This window comes from Necator americanus, chromosome IV (assembly GCF_031761385.1).
Source record: "Necator americanus strain Aroian chromosome IV, whole genome shotgun sequence".
In the NCBI taxonomy this organism is placed as follows: Eukaryota; Metazoa; Nematoda; class Chromadorea; order Rhabditida; family Ancylostomatidae; genus Necator; species Necator americanus.
In genome coordinates, this window is record NC_087374.1 from 11586640 (window position 1) to 11612198 (window position 25559).

General features: G+C 40.6%; 2 protein-coding genes across 4 annotated transcripts; one reads left to right on the plus strand and one right to left on the minus strand.

The window, feature by feature from the left end:
- Window positions 1-1534: 1534 nt before the first annotated feature.
- RB195_000971 (uncharacterized protein) lies at window positions 1535-14493 on the plus strand (the record flags this gene model as incomplete). Of its 2 annotated transcripts, XM_064197537.1 has the most annotated exons (13): window positions 1535-1549; window positions 1696-1830; window positions 2111-2204; window positions 2886-3051; window positions 3889-4020; window positions 4083-4206; window positions 4262-4401; window positions 5245-5370; window positions 8415-8583; window positions 8644-8688; window positions 8791-8945; window positions 14302-14343; window positions 14433-14493. In XM_064197537.1, 13 exons carry the CDS (start codon window positions 1535-1537, stop codon window positions 14491-14493), a joined length of 1404 nt encoding a protein of 467 aa, XP_064053418.1. The 2 variants fall into 2 exon arrangements, with proteins under 2 accessions (XP_064053418.1, XP_064053419.1); XM_064197538.1 differs by lacking the exon at window positions 1535-1549.
- A 3355-nt stretch (window positions 14494-17848) lies between these two features.
- Window positions 17849-24150, minus strand: RB195_000972 (uncharacterized protein; the record flags this gene model as incomplete). Of its 2 annotated transcripts, none has more annotated exons than XM_064197539.1 (7): window positions 17849-18517; window positions 18589-18726; window positions 19050-19137; window positions 19200-19282; window positions 20386-20458; window positions 23982-24016; window positions 24070-24150. In XM_064197539.1, the coding sequence occupies 7 exons, from the start codon at window positions 24148-24150 to the stop codon at window positions 17849-17851; spliced, it is 1167 nt and encodes a 388-aa protein (XP_064053420.1). The 2 variants fall into 2 exon arrangements, with proteins under 2 accessions (XP_064053420.1, XP_064053421.1); XM_064197540.1 differs by having other exon boundaries at window positions 24070-24141.
- Window positions 24151-25559: the final 1409 nt, after the last annotated feature.

The window sequence follows — 25559 nt, forward strand, 5'->3', positions numbered from 1 at the left end:
GTTACTCAATTTTTTTAAAAGAGTGATAGAGTGAGTGAGTTTTAAAGAGTATGAGAGTATATGAGGGAAAAAGTTGTAAAAGATCCAATACTAGTGCCTAGTTGTCAGCAAAACTTTTATCTTTTAATTTTATTGGAATTATCTTCTTTTAACCAGTCACTGAAGTATGGTGACGAATGCTCATCTTCGATTTATTTATATAATTTTAAATTATATGAATTACTCATCATTAGCAAATATAAGTTATATAAATTACTTACTATCATCAAATATAAATAACATTAATTAACATACTTTAAATAAATGTACCTGTTTCTTATAATAATGTTTCTAATTTTTCTCGCAAATCACAGTTGATGAGACAGAGGTTTTTTTTCATTTTCTTCTACTTCGCACACATATATAAACCGCAAATTCGAATTTTAAGGTCTTTATGTTTAGAACAAAGCAAAATACTAAAAACTGCGGACGTTTCTACATTGTAAGTATTAGTTTACACTGGAAAAAAGTAAATGAGTTACACTTATATTATATGAGGAAATTTCATTATTGTATATATATATAGACAATTTCTGGATACTTTTTTTTTGCAAACAATCTTATGGAATATTCCTGCAAAGAAGTAAAATTACTCGTAACTTTCCCCGCAACTTCTTCTATTGAGCAGTCATGTGAAAACTCGAGAAGTTTAATGACAACATTCAGCCACATTTCCCACAGGAACTTGCACTAAAACTTCAGTTTTCATTAGCAGATCGGTTCAGGACGGCGTTTGCAAGTATCGCAGCGAAATACTTTTTTTATACAAATCGAAGAAGGCACCGGTAGCACACAATGTTCCGGTTTATCCAATGAGGCAACTAATTACACTATAATATGGACGAAGTGAAAACTTCGAACACTAGATCTAGGAGGCTTTTGCGCTTGTCCTCCGAATTATCGATAAGGGAGTAAAAAGTGTCTTTATTGATTAATTTTGCTAGTAATCCGTCTTTGCGGTTCCGTTTTTTTTTAATCTTATGGGAACAAAAGGATGCTATTTCAGTAAAAGTGATGCCTAGTGTGCTTCTGACCTCTTCATGGACATGCCGGCAGCGCTTTGCGTTTCCACTGTTACGCTTGCAGTCTTCGTCCTAAACACTGCTCAGTACTGGAAAGAGGCCAACACTGAAAATTAGCGCTTCCTTTAAGCTGTTCCAATAATAGGCTCCAATACTTCGTACTCTATTGCACTGACACTTTTTTTTGTTGATAATTTTGTTTAATGTGGGTCTCTCACTAACGTTTTTTTTTAATTTTTGTATCATCTTTGTCTTTTTTAGCATATTTTTTGGGATTCTTCCTAAATATATTGTTGTTTAAACGTACGAGTTCACTTGTACGCGAAAAAAGTGGAGAGAGATCGTGGTTTTCGATCACTTATCTCCTTACTTGAGGTTCTCTGGTTCTCCTTACCGTAACTGATTCTTGTATTCTTCTGTCAGACAACACTGCTCCACCTGGTGAGCATGTGATCGCCGATCGTCCATCAGCCATGAGATATTCTTTGGTTAGTCACTTCACGTCATGCATATGTAGCTACGTAATTCTGCACATCTAGGGGAAGCGAATATATTTGGGTGAAACCTAATTCCTAATGCAGAAAACATTCCTGTTGATTTAATTGATTTCTTTAAAAGAAATTACGTTGTTCAGATGAATCATCCTGCTTGGGTGATGGTTTCATTTCTCTCGGAATTGCTCGTTACATATGGAATGGGCAAATCCATTGATCAATGTGCCAATGATACTGACATAATCAACAGTTTGCTCAAGGAATCTTATAATAAGGTACGAAATGAAAAATTGATAATAAACAAGTTCCAAGTAAATAAATATTACAGCAAGTATAGTATCCTAAATAGAGAAAAGTTTAGGAAGTCAGTCTTCTTTTCCTTAAAATATTTGGAAATGCAAAAACGTTGAAGCTCTTGTCTTGTTATAAAACTTATACCTGCTTTATATTTCAAGTTTGAATCAAAATAAATCGAAATTATCTTCAGCTTGGGTTAAAATATTATTGTTCCAAAATTTGTCATTTCATGTAAATTCAAACTGAAACATTTTTCAGCATTATATTCCCTCTCATCCCACGCAAGTTCGGGTGGATATGTGGGTGCAAGAGGTGACGGCAGTATCTGAACTCACTCAGGATTTCGAGATCGGTGATTTCTATTCTAAACTTATGGAAATTTTTGTTTTCCATTTCTCAACTTTAAATTTCTTGTTATACTTTACGTTGTTTGTTGTTAAAGGGCGCTTTGTTTCCACTTCATTTATTTAATTCGGGAGAAAATTTGATTCTTCGAAAAAATCTTTACTCATTCACCTGTCTCTAATCTCTCGTCTTTTCCTTCATTTTCTCTTCTCGATGTCATTTTTTTTGGAAATTTCCGAGATAAAATCCTTAACATACACACGTACTCTGAGGTGTATGTTTTTTTCTTCATACTGCTCTATACTACGGTCTCTGTGCCGAAAATGCATTTATATCAATTTTTCGGAAAAGTTCATTGAATTGAGCACTAAGTGATTAATTTCTTCCAGTCTTGTTTTTTCGTCTTCTGCTTGTTTTTATAATTATTCGTGATTTACAGGAAAGGACTCTGCCATATTTATTCAACTTGAGATGCAACTTTCTTGACCTTTGCAAATTTCTGTGATAGATTTAATATAATCTTCTGTTTTGTAATTTTGTTCCAAATGTCCATTTGTAGAATTGACAGACAAACGCGTGCTACCAGCTAAATTCGATCCGAACTATCCTAGCATTTTTTCAAAATTTTGAGCTTTCGAAAGCAGGAACCACTGAAGTTCTGACATTAAAACAATGTCTACATATTTAGACCTTTATATCAACGAGTTCTGGGAAGATCCAGCATTAGTATTCGATTACATGAATCCGTGCAAGGCAAACATCTCATTCGACGACAAAGTGCTTCAAAAATTATGGATTCCCAACACTTGCTTCATCAATTCGAAAAATGCTGCCATCCATGAATCGCCGTTCAGGTGAGAAGTGAAATTTTGTGTGCTCGTCAGAACCAAAAACTGAACAAAGAGAGCAGTGCTGTCTAGAGAGAAATGCACTGGAAAAGGGCAGTTGAAGCCAAAAAAGGGGGCAGAGCAGTTGCGCGAATATTATATTACCATTCTAACCGTGGTTGTTCGTCGTAAACCAATCAGCAGCTATATTCTGAGTACACAAGAAATAGGACATGAATAATTTTGTAACATCGGTCCTTCAAAGCTTCAGAAGAAAACAATTTTCTGCTTTAAAATTTCATTGTACGGAACGCTAACTAAAATCGATGCAACCTTCAATTTAACGTAAGGCTTGTGAGGATGTTTTATACGAGTTTTTGCACAAAACTATGAAAACGGCTTAAAACTGATATAATATATGCTGGATTGAAAGGGTATCAGTTTTCCGTGTACGTATTTGTGTTTCCCATACAGCTGCCAAACACATTTTCTCAAGTATGTACTCAGTCGATTAGCTTACAGTTCCTCTCCAGAAATGATTTCTTTTTGGTTCAAATCACCCTGCAACACATCACGCGTCCAATCCAAGAATTTTGGCACCGACAGTAATTGAAAGTCGTGACGTTGGAAAATAACTTGCAAATGGTAGTGCTATGCAGTTCTCCATTGAAATAATTGTAGTATATTTTATTGCTAATACATACATTTCCATGTAAGCACATGATATTGCTGGGCATGAAAAACTCCATTTCGCGGGTTAGACTCAAAAAAAAGTAGCATATAAGTAGCCACACGTCGGAGAATTGAGAAAAAACAGACATGACCTATTCATACTTTTTTTTCTAGTGTCTTACTTTTTTTCAGGAACGTTTTTCTTATGGTATTTGGAAACGGGACTTTGTGGACGAATTATCGTATGAAGCTGACGGGACCGTGTGACATGAACCTCAAGAGGTTTCCTTTCGATCAACAGAAGTGTTTTCTCACTTTCGAATCGTTAGTTTGCTCTGCGTTTTCGTTTTCAATCCTGGAAGAAAGTTCCTTGACTATATCTTTAGGTACAATTACAACACAGGTGAAGTACGGATGCAGTGGAATCAGCCGTATCCTGTTATGCTTCTGAAACCGATTCAGCTGCCGGACTTCGAACTGGTGAACTTCAGCGTCATCGCTGTCGAGCAGGTAACAGGTCATAGGGTCAATGTTTGGTTCGTTCGGTTTCCACTAAGAGTTTTAGATGTATCCGGCAGGGTGGTGGGATGAACTGACAGTTGCGTTCGTTTTTAAACGACGTTACGGGTGGTACATACTACAAGGCTACATCCCTACCATGGTAACAATCGTGATCTCTTGGATCTCTTTCTATTTAGGACCGAGGTTTGTGTACACTGCTGTGTTGCGGTTTTTTCTGCTGTTTGTTTTTGAAACAATTGTTTTCTCTTGTTTTTGTTAGAAGAGGGCATGCACCAGTACTTTTAGGCAAAATAGTTGATGTAGAAGTTGTAGTTGATGAATGAAAAACGTCCTATCGCGGTACTGAAAGAGCTTACGAGTCGTAGAACAACTAGAATGTCCCAGAGAACTGAGTGTGCTCAAAGCAAGGTTCTTGGTGCCCTGGTGCCCGCCACTGTAGATATTCGTATGGACATGTGAAAATAATGTAGAAATATTCAAGAGTATTTAACTGAAGAAAAGTGTCACTTTCACCACCTAACAAGAGAATAATCAAAATGGACAATCCAGTAGGATGGAGAAAGCCCAACAGTACATGCAGTAGCCCTTGATCAGGAGAAGAATGAGCTGCTATACAGTAAATATGGTTAGGAGATAGTACCCAGAACTTTGATGAGTGTCAACTCAAAATAAACCCTGAACTTCACAAGAAATCGTCTTGTAGTGATCTAACTCTTTAACGCTATCAATTTTTGGATGATGATTTATCTCCTAAGATATGTTTCGGAACGCTGAAGTTGAAATCAGCGTTCTACGAGTAGAGATTCCAGAATTTCACTGAAAGTAGAAATATGGTCATAGGCTGTATTGCCCTCTGTTTTATTTTTTAAAGATATCTAAATTCGTTAAAGTTTTCATAATGGTCGAACTTCTTGTAAAAAGGATAGTATTTTTGAAACATTGTGGTATAGCTCTAATTAATTTCATTTTACTGCTGCTTTTGTGAGTTAATTTTTTTCGACAGTTACGTAACTGGAGTATTTTTAGAGCTATACCTGCACGGACAATGTTGGGTGTGAATTCGTTATTAGCAATGACTTTTCAATTCGGCAACATTATCAGGAATCTTCCACGGGTATCTTATGTGAAAGCAATTGACGTCTGGATGCTAAGGTCAGCTGCCTATAAACTCATTCTTCATCTTCAGCGTTTAGAACGAACACAGGTGCACAAAAGTAACATTATCCTACATTAACAAAAATAATTTTTTGGATCTACCAGTATCTACTCTACAATACCGCAACGCAGCGTAATGTATGGTTGAAAAGGTTGTTGAATACTAAATACTAATACAGTAAATAAGGTTAGGAACGCAAGTATTAGAGCGAAAATAAGGGGGCCATATCCTACGGCTACAACGATCAGAAGGAAGACGAGCATTGGGAGCATCTGTCAACGCAACGAGACAACTATTTACTCCCAGAAGGCTGACCAAACGAAATCGGTTAACGCTGATTTGGTTACTCGTAGCGAGACAAAGGGTTACTTTCTCGGGTAATCTCACCAATAATCTATGTATATGCTAAAAGCAAATTCACCTCACCAATTTCTCTAACGGGTTGTTTCTCTTAAGTTTAGATGGGTGCGGGACAAGAGGTACCCGTGAAAACCGGCTGACCGCTCCTGTCCTCCCTTCGGCACCGCGCGCCTCCGCGTAATTACGGCTGCCGCTCCATCAGCTAGACATTCTCCACGACCGCCTGAGATCACCTACACCCCGCCTCTATTGCTCTAATCAACGCCGCGCGCGTCTGCGCCGCGACGAAGCGGTGGATAGTGCGAATTTTGAAGGGGGGGGAAGAACGAATTGCCGAGGCGAATTCTGATGTACGGATATAGTAAACTAAGCGCATATTATTGTGAATAAAGGAGAAGAATAGGTAAAAATTATTTCAGAAAGATGCTCCAGGGAAAAGAATAACACGCATATATTTTCAAACATCTCATAATTTAACACATTTGATGCCCTAAGTTTTCTATATAAACTAGCAGTGCATAAGTATGTGTTTGTCACGATGCCATTCAACGAGTTCGTGTTCAACTTTCAACTGCGGCAGTTATAATAGCAGCAACATTATGCGCTTATTACTTTGTATACATTCTTTAACTCCTTTCTACATTTTACCTTTTCAAAATTTTACATAGATATAATGTTTATGTAGAGCAAGTATTGAAATATGCCAATATTTGATATATATCAATACTTGCTTGTACGTCTTATACAGTTTTATATAACAGTCCTTTGTATGGCTCTTCAACTTCTTTCGTTTTAACGCTCCATTTCTATCTATTCTCTGCATAAAATCAATATGACAGGTCAACTGTATTAGTGGCGAACAGAGACCTTTGTATCTTCGAGATATACCTTTAGGTACAGTGTATGTCTGCGAGGCATTATTCGCGCCTCGTTAATCGTTGGATGCCAGTTTTACCCAGCTAGATAAACAAAAAGAAATCATTAGAGAAAAAAAGTAAGAAAGATAGCATAACACCGATCAGTGAGACATTTTTTGAAACATACCTCGCATTCCCAGAAATGGATGAGTGTTTTCCACCTAACAAGTCGAGACAGGATAGTTTCATTTTCACTCGCATTTCTAAATTTCATTTGTAAATGGCATATCACTTATACAAACTTATTCATTCCTCCTTTCTTTTATATTAATTTACAAGCACACTTTATGTAGACCTTCAAACAAGATGTAATACCAGGTACTTTCCTTTCCGTTCGACTTTAAAAGCGCATCATAAGAGCTGTAAGCGCGGTGGAAAAAATCGTCGTAAGAGTGGCGACGCGGCGAAGTGGGTGGGGAGGGTGGCGTGGGCGGGGCATCTTGAAGACGTAGCACAAGAGGAGCAACCAGGCTACTGTAGCGATCATGACGGTATCAGGAGACGCGCGGTGCAATTAACGACGCTCATTAGCCTCCTTGATACGCGGCGGCACATCATACGGGTACCTCTTGACCGTTCCCCAGTTTAGATATACTGATGTTTCTAGTCTTCTGAGTTATATTTTTGTGGAGAGTTTCCGTCTATCTGCTGTCATTACCGCTAGGTCTCGAATCCCACCTATTGATGGAAAGAACTTTGGGTAACAAATCCCTTGGTAACCAAATGTCTTCAAAGGTAATGTACCATGAATTCGACGTGGTGGGGGAATTCGCGGGAAAGGCCGGTGTCGTACGTGGGTCAGCTCCAAAGAGGAGCGGCTGGCATCGATGGGTAGAACCTGAGGCCGGCTTGTTCCCACCTCCAACATTGCGGTCTGTGGAGGCCATGTGGTAAAAGTGGTTTTATATGTGGTTTCATTGCGGGTCTATCAAGTGGCTCAATGGTTGCGGTTCTCGGCTACTAAATGGATGGTGGATGCGGTTCAGAGCCCAGGGCAGCCAGCTGTGAACAGTTGTAGAAGTGGTTGCTGATAATTGTAGTACATGCTGGAATGCGGTGGAAGTGGTAGAATGCAGTGGTCGATCAAATACGAAGAGAAAAAAGGACACCACAAGAGAAACGAAGAAGGAGACTGGACCCCGGCTGCTCGGAGCCAGCCCTTATATGCTGCGGCTGGCACGGAAACGCTACCGTTATTCATTGCTGATGGCAAGGTTTCCAGCGCCTGGAAAAGGGTGACGGCTGGCTGAAACAGTCGCGCCGGGCGTGACAGCTAGAGATGGAGTTGTAAGTTGCAGGATCAAGGGTGGTTTCGCTCATTTATCCTTAACCGTCTGTGCCTTCCACGCCGTTTTTTACGTCGAAGTCAGTTGCCGCCCCTATGCACGCGCCGCATCCACGTTCGAGCGGTCGAAGAACTGTGATTCTTTCTCACCAGTCTGGTCAAGTGTAACTAATGAATAGGCCGCTAAGAGGACCTTAACGTGTTAAGAGAAACGCGTTCTAACGTACCTCGTAGGAACTAAAGCGGTCCCCCACGTTTTCTCGCACGTCGATTAGAAAGAGATGAGCGGAATCACTCCGTGTCATGCAGTCTACAATCCCATCTTCTGCTCTTCCCGCGCATTCGCTTACTGCTTCAGATTCATCTTGCCTTTAACTTCCCTTTAACACAGAAGTGATGCTTCGCGCTCATAATCAACACCCATTTTCATTTTTTATTTTTTCTCCACTTCAAATACTTTATTAGTTACCTTGTTTAGTGGTATGCTGTTCATTTTCCTTTCCCTGCTGGAGCTGGCAGTTGTTGGATTCATGTCGAGGAACGAAGGGCTACCTCCAAAAGCGAAAAAGAAACGAAAACGAGAGGAGTCGGATGATGAATTTTCCTGGAAAGGAATTCAGACGAGTCCTCATCTAGAGTTACGACAGGTAAAACTTTTTTAAATACTGTATTTAAAAAAATGAAAAGACTTTCTTTTAATTTTTCAGTTCTGGGTTGACAAGCGCATCAACTCAGTCCGTAACAGCACAGATGTGAGTGTTTCACACCTTTCTCGTTGTTTGTTGTTGTTTTATTGTTTCCTTGTTTCCTTGTTGAAGGGTGATACTTTCTTAATCTTCATTATCATATTGCAGGCGCTTCCGCAATTTCCTACTGACGGGCCGCCAATAGTGGAGGCGCCTTACCCCCCGTTACATCGTAGTCGTCCTAGGCGCAATGTTTTTACATCAGTTCGGAAATGGTGGAAGAGTATTCCACCTCTGCGTCCTGAAGTTGTCGATTTCTACAGGTTTGTTTTAAAAGAATTCAATTTACAGACTTTGTCTACAAAGTATTGATGCTTTTTGCGGCGCACACTTGGATGTTGACTGACTTGATTTAATAGAGTTTTATTTCTGCAAATCGGAATGCAAATAGACAAATTTAATCAGCCAAGTCTCTCGATTAATCCGATAAAACACTGTATCTGTTTGTAAACTATATCGTAGACCAAATACTTATCTTGGATGGAGGAGGGTTGGGGGGCGGACCCAAAGAAGTGGTCGCTGACTGATCACCAGGGTGGATGATTGGGATGAAATAAAAAAACCCTGAGATATGACGCAACTGTCCGCATCAGAGAGTTATATTTTGCGCTTTTTAAGGATTAGCAAGATAATGTTTCATTTTGTCTCCTGAATCAAAATTTTAAAAGTGGCTCCGTTATGCTTTTCCATCATGAGTCGCCCGGAAGCGTTGAATCGCGTGACTTATCCTTGTCGTTCACGTGATCTTTGATATGAATAAGATACAGTCATCCTAGTCATGTTGTTTCAGCACAATTCGTGCAGAAGAGATGAATTACATAGTTTCTTGTAATCTGAGCGTCGGACGAAAGATGCAGTTCTGTTGTTAAAATGTTGTCGTACGAGGTATTCTATGTCATGTTTGTTGCGTTTGCTTGCGTCTATGATTGTGATTAAAACACCCCTTTGCATTGTATCGCTAGAGCGTATGCTACATGAAATTGAACCCTGTATGAACGCTGTAGGATTATACTCATTATGCGCTGGAGCCAAATGTTTGGAACCAAATTTGCTTTGAGATAAAGGGACACTGGGGGTGAACCAGCGAATGTTGGCTTACCCCCTTCGGACACGTATGGGCCGTGGCTAGGATGTCATTTTCCACCTCGACTCCCTCTTCGAGCGTTTCGGTGCCACCCTCCCATCATTTACGTTTCCTGGAATTGCACCTGCAGGGTTCTTCGGAACCTGATTATTACGTGGCACATCAATAGCGGTAGATTTCAGTGATGAAGCAATGCTAAAAAGTGGTTTAATGGCTACACTACGACTGCAACAATTTACAGACAATACAAGTCGCATCTTAAACATAAACAACTTCATTGAAGGGATGTGCTAGATGGGTAAGTTGGTATTCAGTAGAGACATGCGTTTCAAGAGTGCATAGTACTACCCCGGCTACTTCTCCAGATGCTCGCGACCCACCAGCACTTTAAAGTTGAATTGATTTGGCTTAGTCCGCGTGCGGGTTTTAAGGCCTAACACAGGTGAGGACGAAATAGTTCGGCAATGATGTGGGTGTGAGTCGTCCTCAAACATAGCCGAGCTCATCCTGTTCGACATTCCGCATAGAATCTAACCATCCGCCGTTATTCCATAAGCGGCGGAATTTTACGTCTCGACTGAGCTGCCTGTCAACGCCGAGTCAAGTGCCCTCAAATCTTCCTTTACCACCTCCATCCAGAAACTTCCCTTACGGGCAAGAGATCTCTTCCAGTTTGAGTTTGGGAGCATCCTCAGGACAATTCCTCAGGACAACAATGTTTTCCACGTGCCATCCCCCGGTACACCATATCCAGTTCTGAGTAAAGTTGCTTGTTAAGCTACACCATCGACTAAAAGTAGCTGAAGAGCAGTCTAAGCAATTTTCTCTCCAACCATTCAAGCTTCTCCGTCACCATTGATGGCGCTACCCAAGTCTCCGACCCGTACATCATGATAGGGTTATGTATATATATATATATATATATATATAATCTCGCAGCTTGAGTTTGTTGGCGATGGGATCGACGGGATTGCTTGACTTTGACTGCCATTGCTTTTCAGCTTACAGCCCAATTAACAAAACCCGTTCACTGAGTTAAACTGGTTGTCCGTTTACCCTGATTCCCATTGAAGATTTCGCGGAGATCCAATCTGCCTGTACTTAACAAGGCGGAGTCATCAGTATCAAGAAATTAACTGCCGTTCGTAGACTGCACTTAATTTCGATACAAGGTTATCAACATGTTGTAATTTTAAAGCGAATATTACTACATTGTCGTACTCGAGATCTACCAAGGAAAGTGATGCAAAAACGCTCTTCGACTGTTCTTCGCATTATTTCGTCGAAGGCAATGTTGAAAAGAAAAGGTCGTGCTAGGGCCAATTGTCTCATGCGTTTTCACTTCGAAGAGTATAGTACAACAGCTGGTACAACAGAGGTAGTACAACAGCTGAACCGCAGATGGCATTCTTCTATTTATGTCATTTATTAGACGTCGAATTTTTCTGGAACGTCATCAGCGCGATACACGTTGAGAATGCGGCTTCGGCGACTGAAAAGCTAGCTATAGAGGCTCGAATTCCGTTGCCACACCTTAATCACTCTCCTCACAATGAACGCCTGATCAATCGTAGATCGATCCTGAGGAAAGTCGCATTTTCATTAGGGGTAGTTTATTCGAATAATTGATAACCCGATCCAGGATGATTAGCTCTAAGACTTCCTTCTACATTACACGGAGCTGAGATATTCCTGGGTTAGGTAATTCCTGGATTCCGTGGCCGAGAGCCTTTTATGGAGAGGAGTTATGATAGGAGAAGAAATTTCAGCATTTCTGCGCTAATTCCACTGTCTCCGCCACATTTTCATTTTTCCATTTTTTGGAAGCAGACAGACCAGGACTTCCGACTCCGCCGATGATTCTTCGCTGACCGCGAAGTTTTTCAGTACTTGGGCGTGCACGAGTTCAGAAACAGACGGTACCTCCCGGTTCAGCAAAGTGCGACATATTTCTTCCAGGTGGACAGGGTTTCCTTTCCGACAGCATCTCGTTGGCAGCGTCAAGGACAGGCGAACGCTCCTTCATTTTGCCGCTACAGTGACTGAGCAGCGCATGGATTTTTCCCGAGCTCTTGTCCTCCCATGAATTTTCAAACTCCTTCGCTCTTGACGCTCACCCTTTCAAGGTCCTGAATGCATTTGTTTAGAGAAAAAAAGTGAGCGCCGTCCACTCCATTCTTGGTCTATAATCTGATATTGATCGGGATTTCTTTCTGCATTCGTCACATTTCAGACCTACCGAGTCGAGCATGTTGAACTCCATGACTCTCCTTCTCGAGCCGCACCTCATGCTGAGAAGAACGGGGCGGTGGATTTTTGGATATCTGACATAGCTTAGCTCTCAAACTCCAGCGCGATTACGTTGTGAAAAATGGATTTTCTATATCAGAGCGTAATAGAACTCGAGCCTAAGAGTTGGGATATTTCGCTTTCGTTCTTTTGGCGTTGAAGGGGTTGTCCTTTACCACGTAACTTGATGGCGGAGGTTTGCCTTTTCGCAAAGGCCTATCAGACGACTTCCTTTATTCGACGTTGGGATAGAAATATTTTCCAAGCATGCAGCTTCATCTTTACATTCGCATCATTTCCAACAATTACTGCTGGCTTTGTATATTGGAAATCAGCCTACTGAGTTCGTCCCTGTTGTTGTCCTCATCGGTTTACGTAGGTACATGAGCACTTGCCATCCAGTTTTTGATTCCCTTGGGATCCCGCAATAGTACAAATGCGCATTCTGACGACATTGAAGTTCCTCACAGCTATTGCGCAACCTCCGTTGGAGCAATCCCTGATTTGTGTTCCCTGCAATGCAGCAAAGGGTGCGTGCAGATACATATCGCAGAAGTCTGGACAAAGCGACTTGTTGGAGTTCACTTGATAGCGACCGGTAGTTGAATATTACGAAACGTGCGCTTGATTTAAAGTTATTTATTTAAATATTTATCTAAACGTTTTCCAAATTATACGAGAACGGAATAAAATAAATCAGAATTTAAATGCTAACACGTGCAAATTCAAACATATGAGAATAGAATTTCAAAGTGGAATTGAGAGCTCTGAGCAATGCGCCTCGTCTCTTTTATCGGTGATGAGAAATTTACAATAAGGGAGAACTCGGCCCATTGTCACGACGAAAAAACTCATGAGCAGCACGACCGTGGGAAATTTAGGGGAGGCAATAATCCCTACTTCGCATGTTATCTCCAAAACTTTCATTTATCATATTGCCTCACAGTAACTGTATATACTAAGAATTGACATAACCAGATTTATGCAGAACTAGGACTTCATAGGTTAGAGAAAGAGGGACCACTGGGGCGACTAAGCTATAACTCGTTTAGAGTCATGTTGTCCTAAAAACATATTGTTGGAAAAGTAAGGTGAAGCTTTCTATCTTATACTTCACGCTGCACGCTATCAACAAAATGAAAAGGCCTCACGAGAGACAGGGGGTTTCTACAAGGCCCAAAATTTCATGACATTTTATGTACTTATAAGATGATGTTTCAACATCTTGTAAATCTAATATGTAAGATTACTTTTACAAGATGTTGTAAATGTAATAATTTGACAGATACCAATCTCCACTTCATAGAAGGAAATCGTTTTTCGCATAGCATGTTCAAACGTTAACTGTTTTATTGCGTAAAAATAAGCACCTTGTAGATTAAACGACGGGTTTTCGTTTCCTACAACGCTCGTATTGCAGCTGTACAAAAGAGCTGAGACAACAAGACTAAATTTTTGCATACATCTTCAGTTTTATATGGTTACGATGAAAAAGATGCGTTCTGGAAAATATTCTTGCTGCACTAATGTCTCTACGTAACGGGCAGAGTAATAAATATTTTGGGGAAAACACAAAGACACCGAGAACTACTTATTTATGGTATACTGTAACTGCATAAAAATCGGGATATAGTATAAAACGGAAGCAGCATTCGTTATTATCATATCTATGCAGAATTTAATAGAAAGAAATTCTTCTGGAGAATTTTCGATCGTAAATGCGGTAACATTGGCTTCTAAGACTAAGACTTGACTAAGAAAAAGTCGGAAAATAGCTGGCTTTAGAAGCCTAGGATTACTGATCTAAGCCAAAACTCCGTTAGATTCGATTCCGAAAGTTTCTCTTCCAAATTGAAAATTGGGTGTGTTTCGTAATTTTTCTTGTTAGTGATGTATTGTATAGAATTAACTAAATGAACTGAATAATAAATGAATTAACTGAAAATTATTACTTCGATAATTGTTCTTTTGAACTGACTATGTCCTCTCCGCGCTTTCCCTTATGCGGAGACACACTAGTACATTAAGTATTTTCTTTTATGCGAAGAAAAATGAGGGTTCCAAACCACATTGTAAGCTGGTTCCTCACATTTGCATAATTATGAACCCTGTATTATTTCTGCACCAACTTTGGGACAAGTCCATAAACCTTTTTTTGGTGTTTGTTCCTTGAAATTATCACTTGATGATACAGTACAATTTAGAAGAGGAATAAAGTATCGATTTCTTGCAAATAATATTTTCAGTGCCATATTCTTCCCCACTGCGTATTGTATGTTCAATGTGACGTAGGTTACATTTTTTTAATTATGAATTTTATATTTATAGCGAGTTATAATGTTGGTTTGTTTTTATATTTCTATAACATATTTTTCAGTTACTGGGGATACTATTTGTCTAGTCTTTCCGCTGTCGATGACGATACTGTGCCCGTTTGATGTTTTGATAATATTTGTTTTATTAAAGGAAATAAAACTATTATTAAAAGTACCAAACTCAGTGGACTTTTCTCTTGTTAGTAATGCTTGTGTCTGCCTATGCAGGCACCTGTAACTAAGACATTTTCTCCACCTACTACACATTCACTCCGCACACTTCTTGTCCTGTTGAACTCACGCTCAAACGGCTACTCAAATCCGGCAAGGATCGAGTGCCGAAGATTCAATCTTTTATATCTTTCCTTTTTTGAGGAATCTTTTCTCCTTTTTTGAGTACTGCCCTCACATCCCTCACGTTTTGCTCATATTGCACTACGACAGTAGTAGCACATAGTGTACTCTTAACGCAGTATTACTACAATGCTATTACTTGTCCCCACAATAACGACACACACGTAATAAAGTTAAATATCAACACAACAGATTAAGGAACTGGTCAAGTGGTTATATGAAAACACGGTGTTTATCTAAAGCCTGCGCCTCGTTTATGTTGAAAAGGTGGTGCGGTTGCTCCTCCACGCGCTATTGACCATCGTCTCTGTTTGTAGTTTCAATTTCTCGAGAAAACGCAAGAATACTATTTAAATTAGAACTTGAAGACAAAAGGCATGCGAATGGGGTTCCGAAAAACAACTGGAGGTATACATACATTTGGAGGCCGGGTTTTGAGAAATCTTCGAGGTTAGAAACTTTCCATAAATAAATGGGGTTCGCGATGTATCTTGCTAGTCCTGGGGTAAGAACGCACAGCTTTCTGAGTTGGACTAAGTTCCGTACGGATACTTAACAAGCTCCTGAGAAGCCTTGTATTGGGAAGAGTTTGAAAAACCCTCGACTTTTTTGACTTAATAATCAGAACCTACACGGTTTAGGAAACCGAACTCATCACAAAACTTATCACAAGGCCACTCCTTCAGAAGCTGATCTTCGAATGTTTGAACTTTGGACTGATGTTTTACTCAGCACAGCTTCATGTTTCGAAGAGTGTGCAAAATCTTCGACCCAGCAAGGACTCGAACCTTGAATCTTCGGTTTAGGAGACCGACGCCTTATCCATTAGGCCACAGGGCCACACTAATGACTTTTAAGCACTAAAATAAACAATACTGTCGATGGAATATATGTTGAAAGTCACGTATGGAAGCATGGATAATAAGCTGTAAACGGAAAAAAATGCATGGATGATGTTCGAAAATTAGCTTCAAGGCTTATCGTCAGTGACAACATCATTCTCTTTTTGGGAAGTAGGATGAAGAAGAGAAGATGTTCAAGGAATTGACCGAATTAAGGAAAGAAATAAGACAACGAATAAGCATAAAGGAGAACAGTTTCTGAGACCTCTTGGTACACGCAGTCTTGAACGTCGCATGATATTGATATCATCATTCATTCCTCAGTGACCGCAAGCGGTTGCTTATCCGTTTTTCTATCTTTCCGCTTTCTTACTTCCTTAGCATTAGCTCTCAAAAAGTCATTTTTTAATGTTTTGCTTCCACTTATCCATCATACTTCTGGCTGCACTAATTCGTTTATTTGTTCCACTCTTACTGCTTCCGCACACATTTTGCATCCACTTCTCGTTTTTCTGTTGCAAACCGTTACTATTGATATTTATGTTTTCTTGTTATGCCAACGAGATTTAGGGGAAACTTTTTTATTGGCCTGACGTTTCGACAAACTCGTCTTTTTCAAAGGCCTGAAAATGGTTCGAGGTCTTTGATACCATGCATATCCCATCAAACTCCTCCTCTCTCCTCGCCAACCCCCGATATTGTTCCAAGTACACCACGCAAGACCTTAAAAGGAAAACAACTGACCAGTTTCACCGGGTTGGTAAACCACCGCGTTCTTAAAGATTATCACCAAGGCGAATGAGATCTACGCACTGTGCAGTATCCTTAAGTGTTAATGTCTGGATAACGTTAAGGAACTGCATATGGGACAATCTTATAGCTCACAGAGTGTTACGAACGGCGAGAAGTCATTGGTAATTGATAAGCACTCATTTTTGTTATTCATGGACGGATTCCTGACGGAAATCCAGAACGCTTCCAAAGCCTTCCTAGCAGATATTTCGTTACTATTGATTATTGATATCATACCTGGATCCACTCGACGTACTCTTCGCAATTTTCGCAAAACGGAAGGGCCTGTTAGCGCTTCTCAAGACACTTCTCAAACGAAAAATGATGAGACTGAAATTCAAAGGCTCCGTTGAGCTGATATCATCAGCGAAATCTTGCACCATAAGATAGTTAAGCTCATCTGGATATGACCCAAATTCCTCATCGATATTACTTAACTTAACAGCATATTGTATCCGATTGTGAGCGAGAGAAACGACTAGAAATCCGTCTTCCTAATCATAGGGTTAGTTACGCTCATACTCGAGATTCACATTCCTAAAGGCAGCATATCACGAATCTGAGGTGGTGCGGATTTCAGGTGGAGTATTTGTACAAGGGATAGTAGCTTATGGAGAGGGGTGTGATTCCGTCCATTTCTTCCTAATTGCCGTAAAAAACGGCCCGGAAGATGCGCGCGTGCACAAGGCTGGCGCGCTCCAATCGAACTCCTTGTGGAGAAAAGTGCGCCGGAACGCTCGAAGCCGTATCGTCCGGGCCGTTTTCTACTGCACTTAGGGAGAAATAGACGGAATCACCTTTTTCTCAGTAATCTACAATCCTGTACGCAAATACGCCATCGGCAATCCGTATCATTCCAGATTCGTGGGGTGATGCCTTTGATCTTTTTTTTCGTGCACAGACCAGAACACCGTCGTTTTCGTGGGTGTGTCTTTACATTTTCCGTCTAGAGAACGGACGAATAATCTATTACATCACAGAAGCACAGTCACATTTCTTCCATTGTCTATTTCAATTGTGCTCAAATATTCAGCGCACTTAACAATCTTTAGTTAATTTGGAAGTTTTAGGGAAAAGTTCTGTTCACAACTCAGTCTTTGGGTCGGGAGACCAACTACTAGTCCATTAACGATTTGTTAATTTTTGAAAAAAAAATATTTATGAAGATACTAACGCTGCGGATAAGGTAGGTCTTACAAATCTTCATTGTTGGTGACATCGATATATAGCAGTTTATCACTACATGCAAGTATCGCGTTCTAAGTGTTTTTACCTGCGAAAGTCGCTGTCTTTCAAACTAGATATGTAGTTCCTTCGGTGTAGAGCTTCTGCTAACTCTTTTTGTATGTCTAACATCTGCGTTTTCATGGCGAAAAATTTATGCATAGAGTTACGTAGACACAAATAAACGTGAAGAAAGAAGGGAGTATCGTATATCTGGTTTGATCTATGTAAATTTCCAATGTTTTTTCTTTGCTTCTCTTCGGCTGCTATTCCTTAGCTGTTTTAACTGAACTATCTTTCGGTGTTAAAGTGATGTTTGGCGATAATGCATGCCTTTCTTTCATTGAAGAAGTGCCAGTAGTTGAGGCATCTTCCTTTCGTTTTGAATCAGTGTTTAGCAATGAAACATCGTCACTTGATTTCGACCTAGTTATCGCTACCTGGCTATATTCCTTGGGATCTGTGGCAGGGCTTGATGATAAATCATTTTCTTTTGATTTTGTAGTAGTACGAGTTATTGAAGTGCATTGCTTCTTATTTGCAGCTGCAGCTACATTTAAACCTTCTTCACTTGGTTTTTCAACTGGCCACAGTGTTGAAAGGTCTTCTTTTTCTTTCCTTGGAGTACTTGAGGTTGAACTGTCTTCTCTTGGCACCGCAACAGCGCCCGAGGTTAAGTTTCCTTCTTTTGGTTGTATGCTGCTCATCGTTGAACTATCGTCGTCTGTTTTTACGAAATTCGGATTTCTGGGCGTGAAAGCATCTCGTATTTGAGCCGCATAATAAAGTATTCCTCGTAGCATGTTGAGAGTCACTGTGAGGATCTTCTGCTTAGTATGTTCCGATTGTGTCGCAACTCCATGCGCTATTAATCTTTTCTCAATGCGTTGCCTCATCACGGTATTCATGTCTGACATTTCTTCAACGCGACTAATCTGTAAAATTACTAGATTTCTCTCCTTCGAGAAATGTGAAGAATGTGGAGCACAAGTGCAACAATACTGACCTGTTCGTTCAGCTCGGCTTTGTCGTACCTGCATCTCTTCTCAAAGTTCAACATCGATAGTTCCAGATCCATTAGCCGTCTTTCGTATTTTGCTTCCCATTTTGACACACTTTCTCTTATTTTTTGAATCTTTTCCTCCTAAATTGCAAATGTTTATCAGTTCACGTCTAGAATTGATGGCGTTGATGAGAACAAAGGAAGTGTGCAGCCTAACTACACATTCCCAAGAAATCAAGAAGAAACTAGTCAGATGTTGTGACGAAAAATGTTCGCGGTATGGCTTCGTTTTATCTATTAACACCCAGTTCGCTTACTAGTTCGGTTATTTCCCATCATTTTTCATCATTTTTAACGCTTAGCATTAATTTCGTTTAGCCTTGCTTCAATTTTATCATATGATTAACGACATGAACTTCAACAACAAAATATAGGATATAAAAATGTTGAATATTTGACCTTACCTTGATTTCTGACAAAATTTTATTCAGTTTTTCTAGACGGATCTCCAACTCATTTTCGCGATTGTCTTTCCATATGAAAGGCTTGTTCCTTAAGCGGAAAGGCAGAAATCATTTGTTCAGCAATTTTGCTTCACATAAAGAAAACCTTACGCAATGTTCATGTCGGACGCATTTTCGGCGTTGCTTTGTTTTTTATCCTCTTGTTCTTCGGAATTGGATAACGATACAGCAAGCTGGAAGTCAGAGTGACATTACTGAGCTGATTATTTCTGCAGAAGCCAAGGTAAAACTTTTGCGGGTTCCATATCGATATTCGGCGTTTGTACTATAGGAAGTAACCACGAAAAGATATCATTAGGAGTGTAGCCCCTGATCGTGCTTATAACCGTGATCTACGCCCCTGACTACATCGGCGGGCTGCTGACGCTGTCTCTGCCGCTCGCTTGCCTGACGCGACGCGTAAGCCTGCGCTCCAAACGCGATGTTCGATATCTCGTAGGGAAACTCGAAGCTCGATCGACAAAATCCTTGTCAAAGTTGTTTCTCAGGACAACTAGCGAGAATTGAACGTGATCGCGCCTGCCATCGCGAACTAAAACGCAAACCGTGATTTTCGTGAAGATCCCAACATCGACAATCTTGCCTTGAAATCTCGAAAAGAGCCAGCTAATTGTTCTCCAGGGTTTTTTTTTGCTACCACTCCAGTCTTCTGTCATTACTCTGTGTGAGATTGATTTATTTATATACTAGATAAAGTTTGAGGTTGGACTGGATTGAGTTGAACACACAAGCACATCTTCATAGGGATTGATCAATGCTAATATTGAATAATAATGTGGGGCAGCTACAGTACCTTATGAAAATCTAATTGCAGATAACAGACGCAGAACTGTTTTGATTTAAATGTGACCATAACATCATTTAAAGGCATCACCCCACGAATCTGGAGTGGCACGGATTTTCGGTGGAGTATTCGTATGCGAGATCGTAGGTTATTGAGAGAAGGGTTAGTCCTCCATTTCTTCTTAATTGCCGTAAAAAACGGCCCGGAAGATACGGCTTCGGGCGCTCCGGTGCGCTATTTTCTACGACGAGTTCTATTGGAGCGCGGCAGCCTTGTGCTCATCGCTCATCTTCCGGGCCGTTTTTTACAGCAATTAGGAAGAAATGGACGGAATCACACCCCTCTTCATAATCTACGATCCCGTATGCGAATACTCCACCTGAAATCGGTACCACCTCGTGGTATGCTGCCTTTAAGAAGATATGACCTAACGAGATAACTATGTATTCATTTTGAAGGTTTTCTGAACAAATTGGAAAGAGCAACGCAAACCTCTGAACCGATTTTTCCATTTCCTTTCTTATCTTTACTTGTTACTATGACTTTCTTTTCACCGGGTGACTTTCTAAATAAAAAAAAATTTCTGACATTGTAAATTATGGAAAGAGCGCAGCAAGTACGTCGTAGCTGGTCATGATGTGAAAAACTAAGGACTAGCGCTCAAGACTAAAATCCGCCAAATAATTTGCAGAAACAAGTGGTTCGATGACTAACAGAATGAATATTTTCGATAATGAATGGCATCGCACAACTCAACCATCAAATAAACCACAAAGCACTAGATTGCTAGGTCTAAGACCGTTACTCCAATCTTTGTAATCCTTGCCAGTAGTGTACATCACCTTCGGGGTTCCACTTTCATGTCGCATGTTTAGTAAAGTTGTGTATAATCCTATTCCCATACTTATTTCTATTTTTGATATCTTAAACGAATAACGAACTTTTAGCGGAGGATTGCACGAAGTTCAGCAGGACAAACGCTGGATTGTTAAAGACAGTGTATCACGTCAAATTGTCCTGAGGAAGGCTAAAAGATCCTATTTGAAAAAGGTCCCCTAGTAGGAGAAAGTTCTCGAAGGATGTGGTGAAGGAAGATTTGAGGACACCTGGCGTTGACTGACAGTTCAGTGCGTTGACAGGCAGTTCAGTGAAGACGTAAAACTCCTCCGCTTATGGAATAGCGACGGATGGTTAGATTCTATGCGAACTCTAGCTGTTGATCGAACAGGATGGGCTCGGATATGTTCAAGGACGAAACACCACGGCAAAGATGTAGGCAGCCGCGTTAGGCAGTAACACACGCCTGCCGATTAAGTAAAGTAATTGAAAGTGTATCACGAAACTGACGTGGTACAGAAACCCCTGAGGAAACGTACGGTTCGGTTTGTAGATTACGAAAACGAGCGTGGCTCCGCTCGTCTTCCCCTAATCGTCGTAAAGAAAAGGCGCAAGAACGGCGTTCGCTCCCGAGAGGTACGATAGATCGCTCCTCTTGTACACGCTCCGGTCCCTACTCATTGATTTCAGTTGAATGAGTTGGCGAAGAAACCTCATTAATCGTCGGCAGCTCGGTTGTGGACGCGGTGCGTGCGCATGGGTGGCTCGTTGGACTGATTTCGTGGAAAAGACCGCCGTTCCACGTGGTTTTTGCGACGATTAGGGGAAAACGAGGAGAGTCACATTCGTTTCCGCATCTGCAACCCGACAATCCAAATTGTGCGCTTCTCTGGAGCGCCGTAACAAATCGATCTCCTGATACGCTGCCTTCAAATGAGATCTTCTCTCCATCACGTTCGGCTTCCAATTATTCTCATCGCGACGACAACACACTTTGCTTTAAAAGCATCACCCCATGAATCTGAGGTGGTGCAGATTTCAGGTGGAGTATTCGTATACGGGATGGGAGACTATGGAGAGGGGTGATTCCGTCCATTTCTTCCTAACTGCCGTAAAAAACGGCCCGGAACGCCTGAAGCCGTGCCGTTTTTTACGACAATTAGGAAGGAATGAACGGAATCACCCCCCTCTCCGTAGTCTCCCATCCCGTATACGAATACTCCACCTGAAATCCGTACCACCTCAGATTCGTGGAGTGATGCCTTTAAGCTGCGTACAAAATTTTTACTAATTAATTAAATTAATTATTATTAATTTAATTTTTACACCATTACTTCTGGTTACTGTTACGAAGAACTAGCGTTCCTTTTAACTTGAAAGAGTGAAGTCGGGCGGAAAAATTTCTTATCCGCCCAACAAAGATAATCCTTAGAATACTTCCGGGTCTATGAAGAAGTCCATAAACATTCCTTATGAAAAGATCGAAGTGGATTTTTGCTGCAGCTAGAAACAGCCGAGGTCAGTTCCCTAGCGTAGTCAAACAATACTTCTGAATGAAAGGAGACGTCCCGTGTGGTTGGGTAGCATTCGTGCTCAGGATCGGTTCTTGGTTTTTGGTTTGGCGCAAATGTAGGGTCCTCCAGAACTTCTTAGTAGTGAGGGGTTGCGGCGCCAACTAAGAAGTTCTGGAGGTTTTCTTGTCTTCGAGATAGGTTTCGTTGCGACGCCACATCATGTGACTACACGATGTTTGAAGTCGCATAATTTCCTTTGACTATCAATTCACTTAAAGGCATCATCCCACGCATCTGAAGTGGTACGGATTCCAGGTGAAGTATTCGTATACGGGATAGTAGATTATGGAGAGGAGGTTGATTCCGTCCATTTCTTCCTCCTAATTGCCGTAAAAAACTGTCCGGAAGATGCGGCGCGTGCACAAGGCTGACGCGTTCCAATCGAACTCCTTGTAGAAAATAGCGCGCCGGACGCTCGAAGCCGTATCTTCCAATTCGTTTTCTACGGCAATTAGGAAAGAATGAACGGAATCACTCTCCTCCCCATAATCTGCGACCCCATATACGAGTACTCCACCGGAAATCCGTACCACCTCAGATTCGTGGGGTGATGCCTTTAAAGGCATGTTGATATAGCCATACTTCGAAGTATTCATCGTGTTCCAGGGAACATGCTAGGCGAAACATGAACATTTTAAATCAATTCCTGATATATCTTGATCTTGATATCCTAACAAGTTTCGCCCGGGGAAGTTGTGCATATAAAATTCTGTGCGGCGGAGTATGAACATTGTTCATATTTGTCAAAGAAGAGCTCTATGATCGCTGGAATTTACCTCAGACTTTTCTTTTCTAGGCTTTTCTCAGGCACCACCAAAGAACATCGCAGACCTCGTAATCGAAGTAAAAGGTACTAATGAGAGAATTTTCTCCAGGCCTCATATCCAGTATATCTGTTTTTGGGAGGACATATGTGATAGGAAAAAAGACTATAGATGGGTTTTGTTTCCAATCGTGCTATCCAGTATTTTTTTGGTTATTTTCCTGACGCAAGCTCGGTGCAACGGTGCGGAAAAGGTTCTGCAAAAAACGGCTAGATGGAACCTAACGGTTTTTTTTTGCAAAACCATTTCCAGTTTCCTGCGTGATGCTTTTGTTGGAAAAAGTTTCATTAGATACCTACGTATCCAACCACATTTTTTCCGCTGGAGCACGTTTTTGCAACTGGAAAAATCCATTGGATACGGCTCAGAGTTGCGATAACTCAACAGCAATGATATGTAACGAAAGACGCTATTTCTACCGTTTTCTGAGTGGTGAATGAGATGAAGATAACATGTTCAGGTATTTGGGAAATTCATTTATATTCACAATTTGGCAACAACTGCTTTCGACATGCTTCTGGACAGCTTATCACTCAGTGTCACTGAATTTTTCAAAAAAAAAATCAAATTCAGGAGAAATTCGGAGCTAAGTCGCATCTTATTCAATTGATTTACGTTGGAAAATTAGAGCGATTGAAATACTCGAAGGAGCTCTTTAACACCTTCGACAGCTAATTTGTAGAAAATGCTGTTTCTAGCACGAAAGTTCAGCTATATCCATGATATCACGATCTGTAATCTTTATAACAACATAAGTATCGTGGAGCTGACAGTGCGCACTACGTCCAAGAAATACGTGAAAAATCCAAAACTCAAATTCAAATTAAAATTAAATCTTTTAATTTATGTTTACCTTTTCGAACGTGGCGTCGTTTTCTTGGTCTTTTTCTAAAAACCATTTTCTTAAAGAATTCAGTTGAAGTTGTAAACGATGGTCAAACCTTCTTCAACGCTTTCAGCCTCGACATTTGAGGATTACCGCGGCGCTGCGGAGTCTCAAGTTTGTCCGACATCTCCGACATGACCACCGTATCGGCTCCACACCGTCAATGAAGCAGCTACTCGGGGAAATGATTGAGACAGGCTGTATACCTATTCTGTGATAGCAGCAGATAATGCATAGAAAAACAAATGTTGTAAATTGGATAATTGACAGGTTTCCTTCTCGAAAGGAAATGCCGCGCCTGTCAAGCTTGAAATTGTAAGAAGGAGCAGCAGAGTCGCTGAATTTTTCAAAAAAAAGTGGCGGAACTGTATTTCACGACTTGAAACCGTTCGTGGTCTCTATGCAAAGATCCATGAATTCCTTTCAACTTGGTAGCGATGCATTCATCGCAGCCGGAAGTCATGATGTAATATAAGATTTGTGTGTTCAACTATCCGTAATGTAACTGAAGTTCCTTCGAAGCAAGCAAATAGCAAAAGGTCGTTATAAGTTATTTGCTACCAATCTCTAACTCCTATCTTCCAGAAACCTCGGCCATGTAAACTGAAATTGCTTTCTTGTTGTCTCAACGAGGTTTTTTTTGTGAAACTTTATCAGTGGCCTTTGATAAAGAGGTTGTCAGAACGTCAAGCCACTAACAAAGTTTCACCAAAACCTCGTTAGCAAAACAAAACAACATGAAAAAACTTGCTAACAATTTAGAGACATCACCCCACGAATCTGAGGTGGTGCAGATTTTAGGTGTAGTATTCTTATAAGGGATAGTAGATTATGGAGAGAAGGGTGATTCCGTCCGTTTATTCCTAATTGCCGTAAAAAACGGCCGAAGATTCGGCGCCGTACAAGGTTGGCGCTCCAATCGAACTCCTTGTAGAAAATATTGTGCCAGAACGCCCGAAGCCGTATCGTCAGGGCCGTTTTTTACGGCAATTAGGAAGAAATGGACGGAATAACCCCATTCTCCATAATCTACGATCCCGTATACGAATACTCCACCTGAAATCCGTACCACCTCAGATTCGTGGAGTGATGCCTTTAATTAGAGAAATTCTTCCAAAGTAGTTAAGCATTCATTCCGAAAGGTTTTATGCAACCTACGAGCATCCTCCCAGCAAGAAATTCTCAAATACTTACAAGAGACACTAATTTCTCCTCCAATAAATAATTTGTCTGGAACAGCGAAGGAAGAAAAGAGCGAAGTCAGAAGCACGTAACGTAACTCTTTGCAAGTTATGATGTTAGTTGTTGGGTAAAGTGATATCGCGAGATTTCAGAAGTTTTGAAATGAAAAATGTAAAGAGTATGAAACGACAAACCGCGATCTGATAAGTCATAAACTAAAAAAAAGCGTTGGTGAGAAGAGGTCATATTATTTGATGAGCTGTTTGCAACTTTATAGCACTCCTACGACCACTAACTCACTGCTTATCATATTCACATGAATTTAAAAGTCAATTGCACACAAATGCATTTTTTTATTGAGAT